The 21,559-nt window shown below is 53.7% G+C and overlaps 1 protein-coding gene across 3 annotated transcripts in view; it reads left to right on the forward strand.

Annotated features, from left to right (window-relative positions):
• Positions 1–21,559, forward strand: part of Glis1 (GLIS family zinc finger 1) — a 196,102-nt gene that overhangs the window by 123,885 nt on the left and 50,658 nt on the right. For all 3 annotated transcript variants that reach the window (XM_051171561.1, XM_051171562.1, XM_051171563.1), the window contains exon 3: positions 1,686–2,589. In XM_051171561.1, coding sequence (XP_051027518.1) covers positions 1,686–2,589 — 904 coding nt within the window. The remainder of the gene's footprint in view (positions 1–1,685; positions 2,590–21,559) is intronic.

A 21,559-nucleotide genomic window follows, 5' to 3' on the forward strand; every position in this document is an offset into this window, starting at 1 on the left:
AAGAGACAGACATTTCCCTCGTGCCTCCATTCAAAGGCCACCTGCAGTCCTGGTCCAGGCCTGGCACTGGCTTGCTGCTGCATGATGACCCAGTGGCCCTCAGGCGTCAGGCCCCACTCCCTCCACTGGCCCTGCTGTGATACAGGGTCAGAGGCCAACTCTGAGTGCCACAGGCTCTGACTCTCCTTCCTGCCCTTCCCCTCGCTCCCTTCTCTCCACCCATTGTCTAGAGCTCCTGGAACTGGAGGGGCAGGGGCTAGATCTCAGGGGGTGTCTTAGAGAGCTCAGCTCCGTCTGTGAGAGCTAATGGTCTTGCAGAAGCAGTAATAATGGTCCTATGGCCCAGCCCTCTCCTTCCCAGGGAGCTGACCCTTGACCTTAGCCATCACCCTCTTAGTTCTACATATAGTGGTGTGGCCCTTGTCTGAGGGATGAGGAAGCTGATTCAGACAGGCCATGCTAGTCAGGCTCTGAGCCTATAGCCAGGCCTGTAGCAACTACATTCAGGTCTCTCTCATCTTCAGTCTTCTGGTGACAGGCTAGCCCTGGTGTTTCTGTCTGTATGGACAGGTCTCTACAGGAGTTCCCTAATTTCCCTAAATATGGCCTCCTGGGAAGAGGGTTGAAGGACTCTCTGCCACTGGTGAAACTGTGGACCACTCACATGGAAAAGGCAGCCTCTGTGGCCAGCCCATACCCCACCATCCTGCCATCCCCATCATCGCTGAGGATAGGGGCCCCTAACTTGTCCGGAGTGAAGCAATTTGCCTGAGTTTGCCCATCTAGAGTGGAGCAGACCCCAACCTCAGACCCGGTCTCCCATCCCCCGTATGTTTCTCTCCAGAACTGCAGTTTTACGTACTTAACATCTGAGCTCAACGTTCTGGGCCACCCTGCTAAAAATCTTGTCCCTCACTGTGCCTGTGCCTCAGGTCCCCACCCAGTCACACCAGCTATAGGAAGAGAAGCCGAATAGGGCCAGATGTCATTAAATAAAGGAAAGAGTACAGAAATTAAAAACTTAAGGGGTGTGTAAGTCAAATTTAAAACGCTGCTGGGCCTGAAGACTCCTCAAAATGCCATCCATAACCTTCTGCCCATAGATCTCACTTGAAAGTCACCGGTGGTGGTGGGGGAGGGCTGGAGAGATGGCTCAGAGGTTAAGAGCACTGACTGCTCTTCCAAAGGTCATGAGTTCAATTCCCAGCAACCACATGGTGGCTCAAAACCATCTATAACAAGATCTGTATCCATAATAAATAAATAAATCTTTAAAAAAAGAAAGAAAGGAAGGAAGGAAAAAAGAAAGTCACAGGGGGAGGGTCAGGGCTGACCCCAGGGAAGTGGGGGAGGCAAGCAAGGTGGTGACAGAAGAGGTGCATGGGCTGGGTTCAGGCACAGGGTGTCCTCATCCACCCCATGGTTAGCCTTCTGCCTCTTTTACCTCCTACATCTTTCTCCAGGCCGTGTCCTTTTTGCTTCTATACTTCTCTTCCTCTTTCCTGCCCTTGGCACAACCAGTTCTGGTCTTCCTATCCTCTCCTTCTCCCTTGGACACCCCCCCCCGTTCCCCCTCCCACCCCCCTCCCTGCCAGATCTCTGCCTCTGCTTCCCAGGGGCGCTGCCTGACCCTCACCCCTGGAGAGTGCCTACCTTTCATAATTACTCTGGCTACTATCTTCCAGGTCACCCAGACCTCAGGCCACTTATGTGAATGGCAGCCTCCCAGCGGCTCAACACATCAAGCAAGAAGCCCTACCTGACTACCAGGCCATGGCCAGCGCCCACACACCCCTGCCCACCCACTGCCGGGCCCCATCTTCTTCCACGGGCCTGCACTCAGACCTGGACTTCCCAGGCCGAGGCCTCACCAACCCTGCACCTTCCTGCTACCTTCTGGCCAATGAACCCATCTCAAGCCTGGGTCCCCAACCCGAGACCCACCTCCCTGAGGGCAGCCTGAAACGCTGCTGCCTCTTGGGCCTGCCCCCTGCTTCTTCAGCCTCCTCCTCCTCACCCTGTGCCTCCTCTGACAACATCAGTCCTGTCATCCACTCCTCCCAGACAGCTCTAGTCAGCTGTGTCAATGGACTCCGAAACCCACCTCTGCCAGGAGACCTGGGGGTCCCTCCCAAGCGATCACGGCCCGGGCCTGGGCCTGGGCCTACATCCGGTGACAGCCACGAGGGCAGCCTGCAGCTTGAAGCATGCCGGAAGTCAGGCTTCCTGAAACAGGAGCCCGTGGACGAGTTCTCGGACCTCTTTGCTCCTCACCAGCAGGGCTTACCACCCCCCTACCCCCTGTCTCAGTTGCCTAGTGGGCCCAGCCTTGGAGGCCTAGGGCTGGGCCTGGCGGGCAGGATGGTGGCCGGGCGGCAGGCGTGCCGCTGGGTGGACTGTTGTGCGGCCTACGAACAGCAGGAGGAGCTGGTAAGGCACATCGAGAAGAGCCACATCGACCAGCGCAAGGGGGAGGACTTCACCTGCTTCTGGGCCGGCTGTGTGCGTCGCTACAAGCCCTTCAACGCCCGCTACAAGCTGCTTATCCACATGAGGGTACACTCGGGCGAGAAGCCTAACAAATGCATGGTGAGTCTGGGCTGCCGGGCCCCCTCAGGCTCCCCGCAAGGCTGCACCGCCCAGGGTACTAGAAAGACTCCCTTGGGAGCAAGCAGGGCTCCCACAGAGTCCAGGGCTGTGGGGGTGTGACCAGTGAAGAAGACCATCTGTGTTCCTGTCACTGGGAACCTTGGCAGGACTACCTCGTCCTTGTCAGGTACCCTGGCCCCTACACTGAAGTATTGGATAGGTATTAGAGGTAATTTAGCAGGCCACACAGCATGATGCAGCGTGACCTCTGAACCTAAAACAAGCCCGGACAGACTTGTCTTTTCCATGTCACCTGATGGTGGCAGATGAGTAAAAGTGGACCCTGTGCCCTCCTCCAGCACCGGCCTTTACCCAGTGTACATCCAAGAGAGGCTCCTAGGCCTTCTAAGCTTCCCACAGCATTGCCTTCTGTAAAGAGCTCCTGGGTCCCTAGGGCGGGCATGGAGCTGAGGTCAAGGGTTAGCATAAGCAGTGTCTGGCTGAGGTTGAGTCAAAGCTTTGGGGAGAAAGAATACGTGTGTGCACATCACACAAGTTAGAGGCAGGCAACCTGGCCTCCGCCCATTCTGACTGGCGGCCACGCCCATGTTCTGTGATTGTGGTGGTAGAAAGCCCTATCAAAGGCTAGGAGAGGGATCTTAGTCCCTGTACCCGAATCTCCCTCCAGCCGCATCAGCCTGGGAATGAAGGGCTGGCCCTCCAGAGTGCTGCACAGTACAAACACAGACCACTCAGACCAACCAGGTCTCTCCTTCCTCGCTACCATCCAGTAGCTACCAGTGTTTCTGGTCTGTAGAGCTGAGGTCAAGCTTTTCCTGCCACGCACTGCCTGTGTCGCGCTTTCAGTTTTAGAAGAGTCTGTACGTCCTCTGCCCAGAGCACATTTGTGGGGTATCGGGTAGGGAACATTGGTAATTGTGGTGTGTAAGGTCATTCTCTTGAGGCCACACTTGTCCCCAGGGCTCATCTGCTGTGGCATTCTGAGCTGGACAGACTGAGCGTGCTCGCTGGTCTTGAAGCTAAGGAGTCTGTTGGTTAATAGACATGCTACAGATGGGCAGCCTTGAGAAGAGAGGGTAGAGGGTGGGGCTTGGGAGCTATTGTGCTGCGCAGAGGTGTGGGGGAAGGGCACTGAGCTGGTGGAGATTTTTACTTAATGTTTTTGGGTTTAGAGTATGCAGATGGGCGTTGGGGGGGGAGGGGTGCCGGGGCAGAGGCAGGCATGGATGAGCTAGTTCTTATAGATGCTGCATTGTGTGGGGTCTTACGACACATGGCTTAATGAGAGATGTGCCTCTTCAAGGTGGGGAAGACCAACAAGTCCGTAGGCCAGGGCTGCTGGAGACAGACAGTTCCCAAAGGAGGGAACCCCAGGTGTCTGTATGGACCCAGGTAGTACCCTGAGGTGGCCAACAACCTTCTCTGCAGGATCTCGGCCTCCTCCAGTGGTCCCGTGAGAGAGCTAGACCTTCCTTGAGTCTCCGTGGGGGACGCTGGTTGCTCAAAGCAGCCCCAGAATCTCTCCTGGTCAGAGTTCTCACTTGATTCCTATTTCTCTGATACTGGGGACCTAGACATGGCTCTGTCACAGTCGTTGGCCTGAAGGACCTCGCACTTAGGGATGTGTCCTTAAACCATCAATCAGGCACCAGGCTGTGACTAGATAGGAGTTTGAAGAGGCCCAGGGAGAAAGCCCAGAGGGTTTTATGGGGCGGTGTTGATGCCCACTGGGGATTGCACCTAGTCTTTATCAGGGACCTGCAAGACTCAGGGCTTTCACATATGGAGAAACAAAGACTGGGCTCAGATAGGTCTGTCCAGCTGCCCACACCCTTGGCTTTGCCTCTTCCGGGTTAGAATCACAGTGGTGACAGGTCAGGTAATCAGCTGCCGAGTGCCGGCTTCACAGATCCATGCGGTCCTCACCACAGCTCTGCGGATATGTCCCACTCATTCCCATTTTACAGATGAGAAAGTGGAGGCCCAGAGAGGTCGCACAATTGGTTCCAGGTCAAACAACTAGTCGGAGAACGTAATAGCAGCAGCAAGATAACAGAGGCTCAGAATCAGAAAAATAGTAATAAAAATAAGTTATCCATAATTACACCACAGCTAACTGCTGCAGTGGGACTGGTCCAATGCCCTCATCTACCGCAGCACCCTTGATAATTTAGATGCTTCTGTGGGGCCTGCAGGCTGGTCCTGCTTGGTGGGGTCATCTGCAATAGGAACCTCTGTGGAGCCCCACTCCAGGCTGCTCCTGCCCATGGTGGTGAGAGCAACCGTATGCTGATGGAATTAGGTAACCAGGGCAACAGGCCAACCCCCTCGGACCACACCCAGGTGAATAGCAGCAGCTCCCATCCCTGTAAAATTATTAATTTCTCATGACAGGCCTGTGCTACTATGTCTGTAATAGACAAAGGAATCTTGGACCTGAGGCCTCTGGAGGACAGGAAATAGATGAGACGTTTTGATTGAGGAGTAAATGGCCCACTAAAATAGCAGTTAATCCTTTTATTATCTCCCCAGCAGCCTTTCCACAGCTTTCATGAGGTAAGCTTCCCTCGCCCCCAAAATAACTGCAACACCCCCACCCCCACCCCAGCACTGGCAGCTGGTTTAAATTTAGCCTATGGAGCCTTTGCTCGATCAGGTACCAGGCAGCCTGGGTGTGGAGAGAGGCGCCTGATCCTGAACCCTGCTAGCCTCCAGGTAACCCTGTCCTGTTTGGCCAGTCCTGCCCTGTTTAGTACGCAGCCCCGAGGAAGCATCTAGATCTCTCTGCAATATCCTGTTGTGCTTGATGTTGCTCCCGTTGTCTCAGTCTTATTAAATCCGGGCCTTCATCTGCGTTACCATAACAAGCCTATGTCCAACCCAAATACGGACGCGGCGCCTCGAAGACGTGGGCTTTGGAAAGATTAGTCCCCTGCTTTCTTAGGTTGGTCCCACCAGACAGTCAGAATCCTCGTTGTCTGAGCTGCAGAAGCCAGCAGCCACGAGGCTTCTCAGAATAGCCCTTCCCTGCCGTGGACTCTGTAAAACAACAGCCGGTGCCCGGAAAGATCCTTGCTATGGTGAAGAATTTTAACAGCCCTGGGACCCTGCATGGAGGGCCACAGAGGCCGCCTAGAGTCCCACATACCTGTCTCCCAACTCGACTCTGCTGTTCGCCAGCTTTGTGTCTCAGGCAGGTGACTCTGAACCGTGGAGTACTTATTTGTAAAATTAGGCAATAATAGTGCTTAATCTCTGGGGCTGCTGTTAGCAGGGTTAAAATAGGTGCTGCAGGGAGAGCGCCTGGTTTATCCCCTTCCTCCCCGTCACGCCCTTGAGCAGTGATGTCTCTGGTGGTGGAGCCCTGCCCAGTCTTTTCTTGGTGCCACTCTGAGCCAGATGGAATCTGCACAGGTGTCTGTCTGTCGGTCGGTCTGTCAGTCTGTCTGTCTGTGCTGGTAAGCAGCTGAGGTGCAGACTGTTTTCCTCACCCTGCTGAGCTCTGGCCAGCCGCTGCCTTCTACCTTCTACACTCCTCCACCTGCCAGTCTGGCCGAGGTGCCTGTGAATGGTGACCTGGGCACAGCCGAGCATTATGACAGCCAGAGTGAGCCAGAGAAGGCAAAAACTCAGGCCCAATGGTTTCCCCTGACACCCACTGTGACCAGAGTTACATTTACCCCTAGTTCTAGTCTTCTTGCCACCATGCCACAGCCATGGTCCCTGGTGCGGGGGGGGGGGGTGTGCAGGGTAGGGGATGGGAAGGGGAGTCGGGGTCGGGGGAGGGAAGGTAAAAAGGGCAGGCGTATTCTTAGAGTCTCATTCTTCTGCAAGGACTCAGTGTGTGAGCCTCAGCTTAGAACAGAGCTGCGAAAAAACCGGAAGGCTCGGAGGGGCTGGTCAGCTTCCAAGGGTTGCAGTCTGTCAAGAGCAGGGACCCATGGAGCTGAGAGTGGAGGTGGCTATCAAAGTCTGGGATCCTCTTAGTAGGAAATCAAAGGGGGAAAGAGGAACTGGTACCTTCCGAGACCGGCTACTCAAGCCAGGAGTCAGCTGCTTACCAAGGAACCGCCTACTGATATTCACAGCCAATCAGCTCTCTCTGTCTCCTAACCTAGCTGCACTCTCCCTCTCATTACCTTTGTACTGTCTCTTTCTTCTGCAAGGCTTGTCCAGTCCTGGCAGGTAGAGTTCCTGAGTATGTGCCCTGCTCCTGCCTGTTTGTTTGTTTTGAGACAGGGTTTCTCTGTGTAGCCTTGGCTGGCCTGGACTCACTTTGTAGACCAGGCTGGCCTTGAACTCACAGAGATCCGCCTGCCTCTGCCTCCCTGAGTGCTGGGATTAAAGGCATGTGCCTGGCTCGGCTCTTGAGCCCAATTTTGAGGCTAACACTCACCACACCACCGGGGCCTCATCCCAGGGATTCCTTGGGGCCCTGAAATGTCTGCATGGCAGGTCCATCAGTCCTTCCCCATATGTGCAAACAGCATATGGGGACGGCAGAGACAGATAGGGTTGCCAGGAGCCTAGAATCGCACAGCAAATGCATCAGTGTCAGACTGATCAGTAAACACTGGGGGGATTTAGGCTGAGAACGTGACCCTCAGACAAGGAGAGACCCACTGCCTGATACTCTCACCTCTCTGAGTGGCAGGCTCCTGGTGAACCGAACTTGATGCCGGCAGCCACATGAGGCAACTTGGAAATTCTGCCATTGTCAAAAGGATAGCAAGTCTTGCCTATTCTTCTGGGTGATGGAGGATGGAAGGGACCAGGAGCTAAGGATGGAGAGCCTACATCAGTGGTCCTCAACCTTCCTAATGCCATGACCCTTTAGTGCAGTTCTTCATGTTGTGGTGGCTCCCAACCATAAACATACTTTTGTTGCTACTTCATAACTGTAATTTGGCCACTGTCGCCAACTGTAAATCTCTGTATTTTCCAATGGTCTTAGGCGACCCCCTCTGAAAAGGTCATCTGACTCTCAAAGGGGTCCTGACCCACAGGCTGAGAACCGCTAGCCTAGATGTATAGCCCGATCCAAGCTGGTCAAGGGAAGAGGACACAATAAAAATCCTTAGGTGGTGCTGAGGAGATGGCTCAGTGGGCAAAAGTACTTGCTCCACATGGACCTGAGTTCAGGGCTCCAGCAACATAAAAGCCTCTCAGGGCCACACACACCTGTGAACCCAGTGCTTGGGGACAGGCACATGGTGAGGAGGCAGATCTCAGCAGCTTCCTGGCTAGCTGAGGCTCCGTGTTTAGCGCAGAAGTTATGAGGAAGATAATTTTGGTGTCAACCTCTGGCCTCCACATGTAACCACACAGACACACACACATGCATGCATGCACACAAACACACGCACACACGCACATGTATATGCCCACACATGACCCCATCCTTGGAGCATCCAAGGCACACGGATCTCATCCCACTGTGCAGATGGGGAGAGTGTTCTGGGACATAGAGATCGGCAGCCCCACTGTGCGCTTGGGAAGGGCAGTGGGAACAGCAGTGTGCACAGGTTCATGCTCAGGCCGGGACACTAGACGTAGGATTTGAACCTAGATCTCAGCCTGACTCTAAACACATCCTAGCCACAGCTCCCAGATGGGGAATCAAGTAAATATCCAGATTTGAAACTTAACCTGTAAGCTTTCAGGGACCCTTACCTGGCTGGGTCCTGAAGTCACAGAGGGGCATCAACACTAGCCTGGGTGCTGGAGCCCTCAGCCAGATAGGAAGACAGACCTCTAAGTCACCCAGGGAGCCTGTTGGCTGTGACTTGGTGGGTTCTGTGGTCTTTCTGAAGGGACAAATACGTCACTTGAGGGCAAGCTTCTGCCCTGGAGGTTGGAATGGGAGGAGTTCCTAGCCAGGTGTGAAGGCTGCATGATGGAGCGTGCTTTAAAACTTCTGGCCCAGGGAAGCCTGCAGCAAGAAGTCTAGAGCAGCCACACTGTTCCGCCAGCTCAGGTCACCAAGTCCCACCCTGCTGTGGAAATGGGGCCTGAGTGTCACCTCATTCCATGCTTGGGAGGTGCCTGAGTAGGGAGACAGTTTTGAGCAGACAGTTTGTGTATTGGCATCCATAAGTGCCTGTGGTACCAGCCTCTCCTGGCGTCAGGTCAGTTCCTCATCCACCTCATTAGCCCACAGAGTTCCAGCAATCTTGTGCTGCTTGCCTCCCTCCCCTCCCTCAAGGCTTTCTCTCTTCCCTGGCTCCTACAGGCTTTGTATTCTGCCGCTTCTTTAAGGCCTCTAGGCCTTGGCTTCTGTTTTCTGTGTCTGCAATGCAAGTTTCCCAACTTGGCAAACTCCAGCCCTGCCCTTCACATCCCAACACAGCGCTTCCTGCCTTGCTCCTTCCCCGCGCCTGCTGTTGGAGCTTCTTGGTGTGGCCAGTTCTCCCAGAGACTGTATTACTTTTCCCAGGGCTGTGACAGAATACCTGACAAAAATCATCTTAGGAGGTAAGCTTCCAGTTTGAGAAGGTAATCAGGCCCTCGCACAGGGAAGTGAAGCAGCTGTTAACGCTGCTGTGAGGTCAGGAGGCAGAGGGATGTGAATGCTGGTACCCAGTCCACTCAGGAGGCAGAGGGATGTGAATGCCGGTACCCAGTCTGCTCAGGAGGCAGAGGGATGTGAATGCTGGTACCCAGTCTGCTCAGGAGGCAGAGGGATGTGAATGCTGGTACCCAGTCCGCTCAGGAGGCAGAGGATTATAAATGTCGGTACCCAGTCCACTCACATCTTTTTATTCAGTCCAAGGCCTTGGCCCATGTAATGGCCCACATTCAAGGTGGGTCTTCCCTCCTCATTAGCATCCCTAGAAGTGTGTTTCCATGGTGATTCTGAATCCAGTCAAGTTGACAATGAAGATGAACCCTCATAGAGACTGTGGGCCTTGGTGGCAGATGAGAATAGTCTACTTGGTAGGTCATGGGCCTTTCTGCCCTGGCGGGACCTAGTGTTGTCACATCTGCCCCCTTGGTTAACACTCAGAGCTTTTCTACGGGAATACCTGTACCTGGAAGCGGCCATCGGCATGTGACTGGTGCAGGCCTGCCTAAACCCCTCAGCCTGCATCGTCTTACCTTCAAAGGGAGGTGACAGGGTTGTCGTGTGGCTTTCTGAATGGGGTGGAGGGAGTCCCGAAAGGGACAGGAAAGCATGTTGTACAAAGGATTCTGTTACGGGCTGGCCTCCTTAGGCCTCTGCCTGCAACCCTAACATCTGCTCCTCCATACCCGCACCCTATGCCTGCCTGTTGCCAGGCTCAGCCCCTCCCAACACATTTTAATTCAGAGATACTCAGAACCCATGTGAAAACTGGATGGTATGGCGGCCCTCCTGTACTCCCAGCCCTCTGGAGGAGGACACAGATGATCCTAGGGGCAAACAGGTTTGCAAGACCAGCTGAATCAGCAGGCTCTGCTTAACGAGAGACCCTGATCAGTAAATAAAGTGGGGGTGTGATGGAGAGAGATACTGACTTCAACCCCTGGTACCCATACACACACACAAATACACATACACCTACGCCCCTGATCCAGGGGCTGGTAAGCCAGCCTGGGCAATGGCCAGTGCCTATGTTAACCCCCAGGTTCAGATCTGTACTCTGCCCTTTGGCCAGCTGTGGGAGTTTGCAAGTCACACAGTTTCTCCCAGCCTGGATGAAGGGGGCCATGTCATGAGAGTGAAATGGCATGTGTTTGAGGAGTGGGTGCTGTGTCCTGGAGCTATGAGGAGCTGGGATACGGGAGCCCTGGCGTTTCATGTGCAACCCTCCAACTTACTCACTCCCTGGGAGCGGCAGGCTCAAGGGACCTGGAACACCAGCCAAGTGCTGTGAGCTCAGCATTGCTCCGTGGAATATGAAAAACATTAAGAAACACACACACACACACACACACACACACACACACACACACACACACACACACACACACTCCTGAATCGAATTTAAAATAACAAAAGAAAAACAGCTTTTGAATTTAATGTAAACGGAATTGAAATGATTCCCTTGTTGGAATGAGAGAGCCAGATAAAATCAACAACGACTCTGAGAAAGTGTCCAGACTGCCTTTTCCAAGGGCATGTCCTGGGGATGGCAAGCTCCACAGCGAGGCATTAAACGATCCTATCTCTGCTGTGTGGCAGATGCCTGGCCATAGCTGGCATTGGCCTCACAGGGACAGTGCAGGGCAGACTTCATCAGTGCCCTGTCACTAAGTGGAGGCTGGGGCGTTGGATTGCCGCAGACAGAAGGTGCTCCCACTGCATGGATCTGGGGTGCTCCATACAGGCCTCTTCCCTTCTCCAACCCTTCAGTGCAGCTTTACTGACACCCTGGGCCAGGTTTTGCCAGAGCAGTAAGAGGGATGGGATGTGATGCCGGATGGGGCTGCAGCACAGACAGACAGAGGACCAAGCCTTCCCTAGGGCACCATGAGAGCTGGGCTCTGATGGAGTTAGTAGGAACTTCTTAGGTGCGGACCAAGAGGGAAGGCGTTGTAGAGAAAGGGATTATGTTCTTCACCCTTGGCGGGTGTGTGTCTAGGTCGAGCCATATGCATGGTGGCTGGGAGCAGAGTGGAGATTGTAATTGGGCCTTTGTAGTTTTCAGAGCCCAGTAAGCAGCTTGCAATCTACCCCAGAGGCAGCGGCGAGTCCCTGACGGATCCTAAGCAGGAGGGTGGCGTGATAGAGAATTGATGCTGGTGTAGACACAAGGGAAGGGATGGCAGCAGCCAGACACCAAGGCCTTTGAAGGGGAATGGTCCTAATCCAGAGCCCCTTCTTCTCAAGATCCTTCAGAGCAGCCCGGCTGGGACTGTGCCCCATGAGCAGCACTTGGCTGGCAGCCAGCACTGGGCATCCTCTGGCTGGGCCCAGGCTGCTCAGCATCTGCACACAATTGGGCACCAGAGCCCAGTTCCCACTAGAAACGATGTCCAGCACATTTACCAGTGGGAAGCGGGAGAGACATTTCCCATCATGTGGCTGGGTAAAGCTTGCATGACTTTCCTTTGTTTTCCATCAAGCCTCCACAAATAAATCTTCCTGCACTGCCAGGACTGGGGCCACAGAGGTCTGTGAGTGATTAGGCCCAGCCCCACCTCCTTGCCCCGCATTCTTCCTGCATGGGTAGTGGTAGGATGAGCCAATGAGTCAGAGGCTATGTGGTCTTGCAAGGGTCTGGGAGATGAGCTGTGGGCAGTCAGCCTCCTCTGGCCCCTCTCTGGCCATGGCAGTCTCCCTTGGCAGACCTGCTGTGTTGGAGACGTAAGCCCCAGGGAGCAGGAGGCACTGCCCGCCTGGACTGGGCATTTCTTAGGATGGAACAGTTGGGCCAGAGGGCTCTATAAGACTGTGCATCCAGGTAAGACCTGAGATGTCTGTGGACACAAGCAAGGCTAGCTGAGTGACATTCAGTGGGGACCACCTACCAGCTCTTGCTCTACAGGACCCACAATGCACTAGGGCCTGGGGGTGACATTTGCACCTTCCCCAGCAGGGTTTCCGGTGGACAGTACCTGTGCTTGGGAAATGTGCAGGACATGGGTAGATTCTCCTTCACAGTGGGAAATCCACACGGTGACAGCCATGGGCAGCTTTCAGCTCTCTGTCTCCTTCCCCAGCTCTCTACCCTACAATCTTCTGTAGCAACCTATCCACCCATCTGTACATCCCAGCATCTCCTGAACCTCATAGTTTGGGGATCCATTTGGTATGCAGCGTTGTTGCTGACTAGGCTCCATTGCCAGGAAGCACAAGTGATTAGACGTCAAGTTTGGCTCTAGGCAGAAAAATGAGTCTTTTGTATCTCCCCTCCGCTTTCTTGAGCTCTGCACTCCCACGAGCCCCGTGCTTCCAACCATCTCCCCTCAGGCTTCTAGAATGAGCAAAGGGATTTGTGCAGGCCACAGGTCCCATGGTGTGGGTTTGTTCCTTTATTGTTGGCAGATTTGGAAACTGAGGCCCGTAGAGAGGATTTGGCTCACAAAAGGTGAAAGAACCCATGCTTCCTGCCCCGTCATGCCTCCTAGACAGGGTTCTGGGCCTCGTGCTGAGGGCTCACATGCCTCACTCTCAAATCCTAAAGCACGCTAGCTATGGGGCATGCACCGAGGAAGACGCCTCCAGGCTGTGGCACCTCATCTAGCGTCCTTCCCAGGCACCAAGCATCCCAGGAGCTGACCTGAAGGTCCAGGACATCTAGAGAGATGACCTGCTGAGTTCAAGGCAGGAGTGGCTGGCACATGGTCAACAGAACCTTCTTTGTTCTGGCAATCCGATGCTCAAGACGCTGCCGGGCTGCCTCCTGGGAGTGTGTTCATGTCTCGCCTCCCTGGTGTGTGCTGGAGCCGTGCAGTGACCGATGGCCCTGGGTGTCAGGCCCAGAGGAAGCTGGGTGGGTACAAAGACCCACACAAGCATGGACAGGAGTGAATCTGCTTCCTCTATGGGCTGCAGCCTGCTACCTCACTGTTGGGACTTCGATGTCTCTAGGTGTGACAAGACATTTTTGATCAGATGAACATCTTAGCCATTCTGTTCCGACTCGTATGTCTCGAGACAGCATGGCACAGGGGGCAGCACGGCACGGGAATGGAGCCCATTCCCTCCCCACTTCTGCGGGTAAACACCTGTGCCTGGAGCTGGTAACGCTGTTCCTTTGGAGCCTCATCTTCCCTTGTTTGTAAAGTGTAAGACATGGCCTCCAGCATCCCTAGATCTTCTGGAACTCTCCAGAGGCCCAGAGGCCTGGCATGGCCAGCAAGAGGAAGGTGTCACAATGAAGGGAAAGACAGGCAAGGTTCTCCTGGACCCTGAATCTACTTCTCTTCTGGCCACACTGGCCTCCTGGCTACTTTTCAAAACATGCTGAACTCATTAGAATCACATGTTCTCTGCATAGCTGTTCCCTGTGCCCAAATGCCCCCTACTCCAGTCTGACCTCTGTGCACCCAAACCCTGACTCCTGTGTCACCTCCTCCAGAAGGCCTTCCATGACCTCTAGCCCACTCTGTAGTGTCTGTGTTGGCTCCTACCGTGTGGCCAGGCTCTGTGATGTTTAGCCTTTTCTTTTTTCTTTTGATTTTGTTTCTTGCTGTGGGTTTAGTGCTGTCACCTATCCCTGGGGGTTGAATCATCCAGGAAGCCCAGCATCCAGACCATAGTAGATGCTGAGCACTTCCCAACCTGGTTCCTTCCTTGCTCCCTCTGTAGCACCGGTACAGAGTTCCTGGAGCATCGCATGCCAACAAGACACTGTCCCCTTTACCAGCTTGGAAACTCATCCTGGGTTTTATGATGTTGCTGCAGCTCCGAGGGAAATTTACATTCAGGTCCCCACTTGGTAGAGGCCCATCTCAGTCACTGCTCTAGCTGGTTTTATGGCCAAGGTCACAGATGAGGCATGGGTACAATTTGGCATTAATTGGCAACAAAAGGATTTGTAGCCCAGGGGTGTAGCGGGGACATGGTGTGGCACCACCTTAAGCAGCCTACCTGGAGACTGGAAGGGAAGCCAGCTGCACTGGGTGCAAACGTGCCATCGTCTGATAGCAGAAGCTGTGACGAATCGATGACCTTGGCACCGGTCCACTACATGGATGAGGAAGCAGAGGCCGAGAGCTGGGGTGCAGTGTGGGATGGCAGTCCCCTTTCCCCTGTGTTCACCCCAGAAACGTAGGAGGCAGCCTAGTTATTGCTATTCCTCAGACAGTCACATGGAACTAGGTGGCCTCAGAGCTGATCCCAGCACTTAACCTGCACCTAACAGGTTTGGCTGAAACAAGAATTGGCACCATAAGCCCTGGGATTCCTCCTTGTTATCTCCTACCTGCAGGAGGGTGGCCCATCCCACAGGAAAGGGAGGGGACCAGGACCAGAGGTGGGACTAGAGGAGCCAGGGGTGAGGGCATCCTTGGACTCTAGCCTGAGCTGAGGATCTAAGGTACATGCAGGGGGTAGAGACAGACTGTAAGAAAACCCATCCCTATTGAAGCTGGCACAGCCTAGAGTCTAGGTAAGCCCTAGACAAGAGGTTCTAAACCTGTGGGTTGTAACCTCTTTGAGGGTTGTATATCAGATATCCTGCTTATCAGATATTTATATTACAGGTCATAACAGTAAGAAAATTACAGTTAAGAAGCAACAATGAAATAATTTTATGGTTGGGAGTCACCACAACATGAGGAACTGTATTAAAGGATCTCAGTGGGAGGGACGTTGAAAACCACAGTCCTAGACACTTCTGGTAGCATTGGCTGGTCTCCCATCTTGTTCGCCTCAGTTTACCTGTCTAGGCTGTAGAAATGATGAACCTGCCCTGTCTGGCTGGGGTTCTTCACCTGCCCTCCAGAAGACTCTCCACCTCGAGGCCATTGTTCATCTTCCCCACGAGGACACTTGGGTGGCTGAAGCAGAGAGTGGGTGCGGTGGCAGGCATCACACAGCCGCCAATGGTGAGACCCAGGGCAGACAGGTTCCTGCCACGTGTCTCCTGGGGTCTTCTCAGGCTTGTGCAAGGTGAGGAGGTGTTCCCCCGGCTAGCATGACCCTCACCACTGCCTCTCAGTGAAGTGGGCCCAGCTGAGAACTGAGGAACACAGGCTGGGCTCCCAGCTCCAGTGGTTAGGAACAGTAGAGCTGCGGGCTGCCTGCAGTCAACACCTCCGCAGGAAGCTGGCTGCTTACTCCTGGAAAGCGCCAGCCCTTTAATTGTCTCCACATTCAGAACCAGGAGTGTCTGTCCCAATGACTAACTGGCGAAATCAACCAGGGACCCCCTCCCGCAGCCTACAGGGGCAGTGGGTCAGCCTTCTGAGAGCTGTCTGAGGTGGTTACTTGGGTCCAAATTAGATGCACCTGGAAGTCTGGGCTGGGGAGGGCCCTGGGGACACTCACTTCCTCTGATAAATTCAGGATCAGTGGAGAGAGAAGCAGCCTTGGGCCTCAGGTGAGCTTGGTAGGTGGGACTTGAAGATGTGCATTTCCTGTTGGTGAAGTTGGGAAAGTGAGCAGCGCCTTGGGGGTCTTTATGGCCCTCTCAAAAAAAAAAATAAATGTATTTTATGAGAGCATTGGCACAAAATCAAGCAGATCAGTATCGTCTTACTGACTTATGTATGTTCAGTCTGTTTCCCCAAAAGCCAAGCCTGCAAAGCTTGGGAGTGTGGGAGTGCCATCTTCCCTGCCCCCACCCGATGTTCTCTCCACCTCTGTGGAAGAGGGGGGCAGGGAGACACCGCAAAGTCCACTATGCGGTTCTGGTCTGTTCTCTAGATCATTTTCTTTCTTACTCCTGGGTTCTTTCTTGTCTTTGTAGCTTTTGCAAAAAAGGGCCTACATGCAGCTAAGTCGACACCGATTAGAGGATGAATGTGGAAAAATCTAAACTTGTTAACTTAACTGGATTGAACCCCAGGTTTTCTTGAAGGTTTCTGGTAGCCAAGGCGGAGAGGGCAACTTGGCGATCTTCAGAATTACTTTTGTCTAGGAGAGGAGGTGGACTTGTCGTTTATGTGTTGGGACTGGCTTTTCCTGGGATGCTGAGCCCTTATGAGGGCTTGGTGGGAGCCCCTGAGCCAGTGGCTGGAGGAAAGCTGAGCAAACAGAGTTTACGATTGACACGATGCTGATGTGATTACTAAGAAATCACTCAGCCTTGCATTCATCAGTAAGTGCTTGGTCTTTGAGAAGAAGCAGAGGTGTATGGTTGTGGAGGTGACGATGCTCATGCCCCAGTCTGTATCCCTCAGTCCATAGAGACCACTTCACAGAGGAGAAAATAAGTCTTGGAGGAGCGACCCTAGCATCAAACAGCTTAGTCTGTTCCTTGGACCTGATAGAACCCCCTTTTCAAGGAGCGTGTAGCTTGGTGTGCCCGTCTGCCTTAAGTAATTGGAGACACTATGATTGGCCTGGCTGAGGCAGGACATCGGAGGAGCACCAGGGAAGAGGTGAGGGGCATCCAGGAAGAAGCCAGTGCATGCTAGAAATCCAAGGGATAGATGCTTCAGCCTGGCCTGGCAAAGGAGCGGAGACACTGCCTGTTGAGAAGAAGTACCTTTGACCACACTAGGCCCATGTGCCCATGGGTGTTTGGCAGCCCTTATAGAGAGGAGCAGGGGCAGTGGACAGGAAGCCACCATTAGCTTCTCCAGAGCCGGCCATCCCAGGGTGGGGGTCTGTGATGCTGTGCTCTGGGTGCCTTTGGGGTCCACTCTGGCAGGAAGACTGATCCAGGCTCCTCGCAGAGGCCTAGGTGGGCCCCCTGTTCATATTTTTACTCCTCACTCTAAGTAGTAGTCTTGAGTATTTGGTGTGGGGCACACATGTCTTTCAAGGATGTGGCCGCATCTGGGAGGGAGCAGAGAGAGGTGATGAGGCTGCGTCGTGTAGGGACCGGGGAGAGCTGAGTGAATGCCTGAGTTTCTTGAGCAGGTGGGTGGATGCTTCTGCAGGGACCAGGTGACTTGGGTGGAAGGAGGTGGGCAGAAGCTGGAGACCTTGGCCCAGTGCTGGCCCAAGCTGTGTATGGTCCTATGTGCACATGTGCCTGTGTGCAGTGGATGACTTGTCCTCAGCGGTGAGCATTGACACAGGCAGGGTTATGTGGTGATTCGCTCAGAGACCATGGGCTGCAGTGGGCAAGCAGCTGAGGGGAGCCAGAAGGCAGACCCTGAGACTCATGGAATAGCTGAGCAAGGCTGGAGGCAAGGCCAGAGAGGCCCAGTGAATGGGGAGATGGCCATATACAGACTTCCTCAGGGCCTGGTGCTCAGAGCAGTCAGTGTGGGCGTGTGGGCGAAACTGTCAGAACAGTTGGCTTCTAACTAATAAGCTAAGGATAATTCTCTTTTGTGGATGAGAAAAACGGAGACACAGAGAAGTCAATCCACTTACCCAGGAACACGCAGCCAGTGCTAGTGATCAGATCCGGCCTCCTAGGAAAGTAGGGGAATCTGGGAGAGGCTGGGTGAGATTAATGGAGTGGAGATGGTTTGGGGTAAGAGGCTTTATAGAGACTGGCCCTACATAAGAAGGAAGACTGGGCTGGGGAAAAGACCTTTACTGTGAAAGTAACATGTGAGGTGGGGGTTCAAGGTAGATCTCCAGAAGTTAGTGGGGGTGCTGAGGGGTTTCTAAGGTGTGGGGGTGTCTGAGCTGGGATGCTGGGCGCACCAGGCTCTCCTGTGAGAGTGTCCTAGAGTCCCGGGTACAAGGAAGGGCAATGTGATGCCCATGCCCTGTGTGGGGTGGGTAATATCATTGCTTCTCTTGCCCAGTGGGCCTCCAAGAACTCCAGCATGCTCCCGCTTTCCCTCTGTCTTCAGAAGAGGCGCAGACCCTTGGCCAGGACGCCTGAGCTCCAGGTAGGGAAGGGTCCCTGCAGTCCCATTGAGCCATGGCCCTGTGCATTCCTCAGCTCCAAGCCGGGTCCTTGTGCCCGGGTACAGTCATTAACCCATCGTGATTCAGATTCACCAGCCATCTCTGGACAGCTGTTCCGTGGCCTGCCTTGTGCTCAGTGTCAGTCACTCAGCAAGGACACCTGCTTCGGACAGGAAGGCAAGTCTCAAGACCTGAGCTGGTGTGGCCTGACTTATAACAGCCTCCCCCAGAAGAAGAGAATCAAGAGGAAGGGGGGCTAAGGTGAGATGTAAAGGGATGCTTAGAGGGGGGGGGCTAAGGTGAGGTGTAAAGGGATGCTTAGAGAAGTCCAAGAAAAGCACAAGAAAAAGCCAGGAGGTGAGTGCATGCCCAGAGCACTGAGGGCTGGAGAGAGCAGAAGAACTGCAGGGTCCCGAGCTGAGGCTGATGGGAGCCGGAGGCTGTGAGGAAGGTGTATGTGGTCCAGCTGTGCTAGGCTGGTCCCTAAAGCTGGTGTCCTGCTCTGTTAACTTGTAGGTAACTTGGCTTCTGGAAGCTTTTCCCAGAGCATGGCCAGCATCTGCCCATCGTGTTTCCCAGGGTTCCCCTTTCCTCCAGAGCCCTGTAGGTGGCTAGACAGCCGTGGGGGCTTCCCACTAGTGTTTTAGCTTGGCCCCAGACTCCTCCATGCAGGGCTAGGCTGACCATTGAGGACCCAGGTGTGATGGCCGAGCCGGACCCGCTGCTCACGCTGTTCTGGAATAACTTCAGGAATGCAATCGGAGGATGGGGTGCTTTGCAGAGAGCATGAGCTGGGGGAGGTGGCATGGCCTTCCTGTGGGCTTGAGGTCAGCCCTGACAGGGCTTGGCCCTCCTCCTTGGGTTAGTGCCATCTATATAGTAAGGCCAGGCCAGGCTCACAGGGCCCAGGTTAGGGTCACGCCTGCAATCCGTATGACTTGGACGTGATGAGCCACGGTGGATACTTCCTTCACTAGTCTCAGGGACCCCGGGCATCAGGACACCAGGTCGATGGGACCTTTGCTGTATGTGTGGCTTGGACAAGTCACTCTGCCTTTCTGAAGCTCCCATATCCTTATCTGTAGGATGATACTTAGTTGGGTGTCCTAAAAGTAGACTCAGCTGAGCAAAGGATTCATGAGCAAGTGACCTCTGAGGGGACCAAGGGAGGGTCTGCTTCAAGTAGTAATATAATCCAGGGTAGGAAGGGGTCCAGTCATTTTGATAACATTTCTCTATTGAGAATAAGGAATGCTGGTGACAGAGGTACAGGGGACCTAAGAGGAGGGCAGGCTGATGGGCCAACTGCAGAAAAAGCTGTCCTGGAGACATCTGGGGAACCCGAATCACATCCATGCTGGCCAAAGACAGCTTCACCAAGTGACCTGGAAGTCATTTATTGGCAGAATAAGTCAGGAGCCAGGAGGCCTTGGAATAGGCAATGTCCCACGCTAGGTGACAGCACCCCTTTGGAGGCCTAACCAGGCTGAAGTGAAGTAGGCAGTGGGAACAGTACAGGCCTCGGATAGGCCAGCCTGCCTGGGACCTGTTTCTTGAATTGCTGTCACCTTGTGATAGGTGCTATCCTTTGTGTGGAACAGAAAGTACACTCTGATCTCTGTTACTGTATCTTAAAGACTCCTCAGATGTCAGGCTCACTGAGAGCCTGGGGACCCTGTGGTCTCCTGTACTGGTAAGGGTGAAACAATTTGATAGCTAGGAAGCCACACACCTTTACCTGGGGGTTCTGGCTCTAGCTCCCTAGTGTTCTCAGGGTGCTTCTGCAGGCCAGTGTTGGCATGTATTTATGTGCAACAAGGCGCTCAACATCATGTGTGTACATGTCTGTGCATGTACAGGCCTGAGTGTTGGTATCTGTGGCCACATTTAGGTATGTCTCCGTGAACCAAGATATGACCCGTGTGCCTGTGAATACGTCGGTGTGACAGTGTGTGTGATGGATATGTGTCTACACATCTCTGTCCACACAGCATGTGTCCTGGGACTTGGACACTGAGAGGCTGAGGAAGATGTGACCCCCTAGGGCACTATGGCCAGAGGAAGCCACCAGTCAGAGAAGGAGGGGTCAGGCAGCGTAGTGATGATGGGAAGGGCTCTAGTACGGCCCTTCTTACTGCATTCTCGAGGCATAGATGGAGGATGCAATTGAAGAGACTTCAGCTCAGGCCTAGGAAGGACTTTCTACCAGAAAGGTCCTTCCCCAGAGGGGCAGCAGGTACAGGAGCAGAGGCTGGTTTACCACTTATGCTCAGCAAACACTTCCTGAAGCCTTTCTGCCAGGCCTCACACTGGTCCACGGTGGATAGACATAATTTGGGTAGCGTTCTGGTCCTCAGGAAGGACCCTAGACTGAAGGCCACAAGCCTTGGGCCAGCTTCTTCAGGGAAGTAGGGTGTCAGGGCACTGGCACAGCTGAGCCCAGTGCTGTTTCACAAGGAGGGTCGGAGCCCAAGTAGGAGTGTCTAGCCTGTGTTCTTCCTCACACTATTGGAACCTCACCCCTCAGGGACTGGTGGCCACTGACTGTCTTCCCTTGCCCTGTATGTAGGCAGTGGAGCCAAGCTAGACCAGGACGAGGCATGTTTCCATCCTCGTTGCCCACCTATAGGTAATCAGGAGGTGCCCCTGAGTCTTGCTTACTCCCTGTCACTTTCACTGGAGAGAGAGCGCCCAGCATCCACTGGGCTGCTTATTGAGCAGGTCACAGCAGCTATGGAGCTGACTGAGGCTTTGAACATACCAGATCGACAGAGATCTGGAGGCAGGAGCGTCAGCCATGGCACTGCCTGACATACCTGCTCTTTTGACAAGCAGGCCATAAGGGCTCTGGGGGCAGGGCGAGAAGGGAGCTGATGTTTTGGAGGGGCTAATGGAAGGGGACACCCCGGGGGCCTTGCCACCATCTGTGCTGATCATATGAATATGTGTGATCCCGCCCTGCGATGGTAGCAGCTCCCAAGAGCAGTGAGGGAGCTATCACTGCCCCTCCTTTAAGGAAGCTTAGAAGGGAAGACGGGCTTGACAAGCTCACAGTCTAGTCAGTGAGGACAGCAGGACTTGAAGGCGCAGTCTCCAGGCTCAGGGCCCTTTACTCATGTTAATGTTTTTATCAGACCGTGTTTGGTAGGTTCAAGAGAAGGCACGCAAGTATGTGTCAGCAACAGGCATAACAAGATGGGTGTCCGCGAGGTCCTGAAACCACGTTCCATCTAGGTTAGCATTCCCTGCTTTAAAAAAAAAAAAAAAAAAAAAAAACAACCCGGGGGCTGGAGAGATGGCTCAGAGGTTAAGAGCACTGACTGCTCTTCCAGAGGTCCTGAGTTCAATTCCCAGCAACCACATGGTGGCTCACAACCATCTATAATGTGATCTGATGCCCTCTTCTGGCCTGCAGGTGCACATGCAGGCAGAGCATTGTATACATAATAATAAATAAATCTTTTTTAAAAATCAGAAGATATGATTTCTCCACGCAGTCATATCCTTAAACAGCACAGTGTTTAGTTCTGCTTCATTTAA

This window comes from Acomys russatus, chromosome 29 (genome assembly GCF_903995435.1).
Source record: "Acomys russatus chromosome 29, mAcoRus1.1, whole genome shotgun sequence".
In the NCBI taxonomy this organism is placed as follows: Eukaryota; Metazoa; Chordata; class Mammalia; order Rodentia; family Muridae; genus Acomys; species Acomys russatus.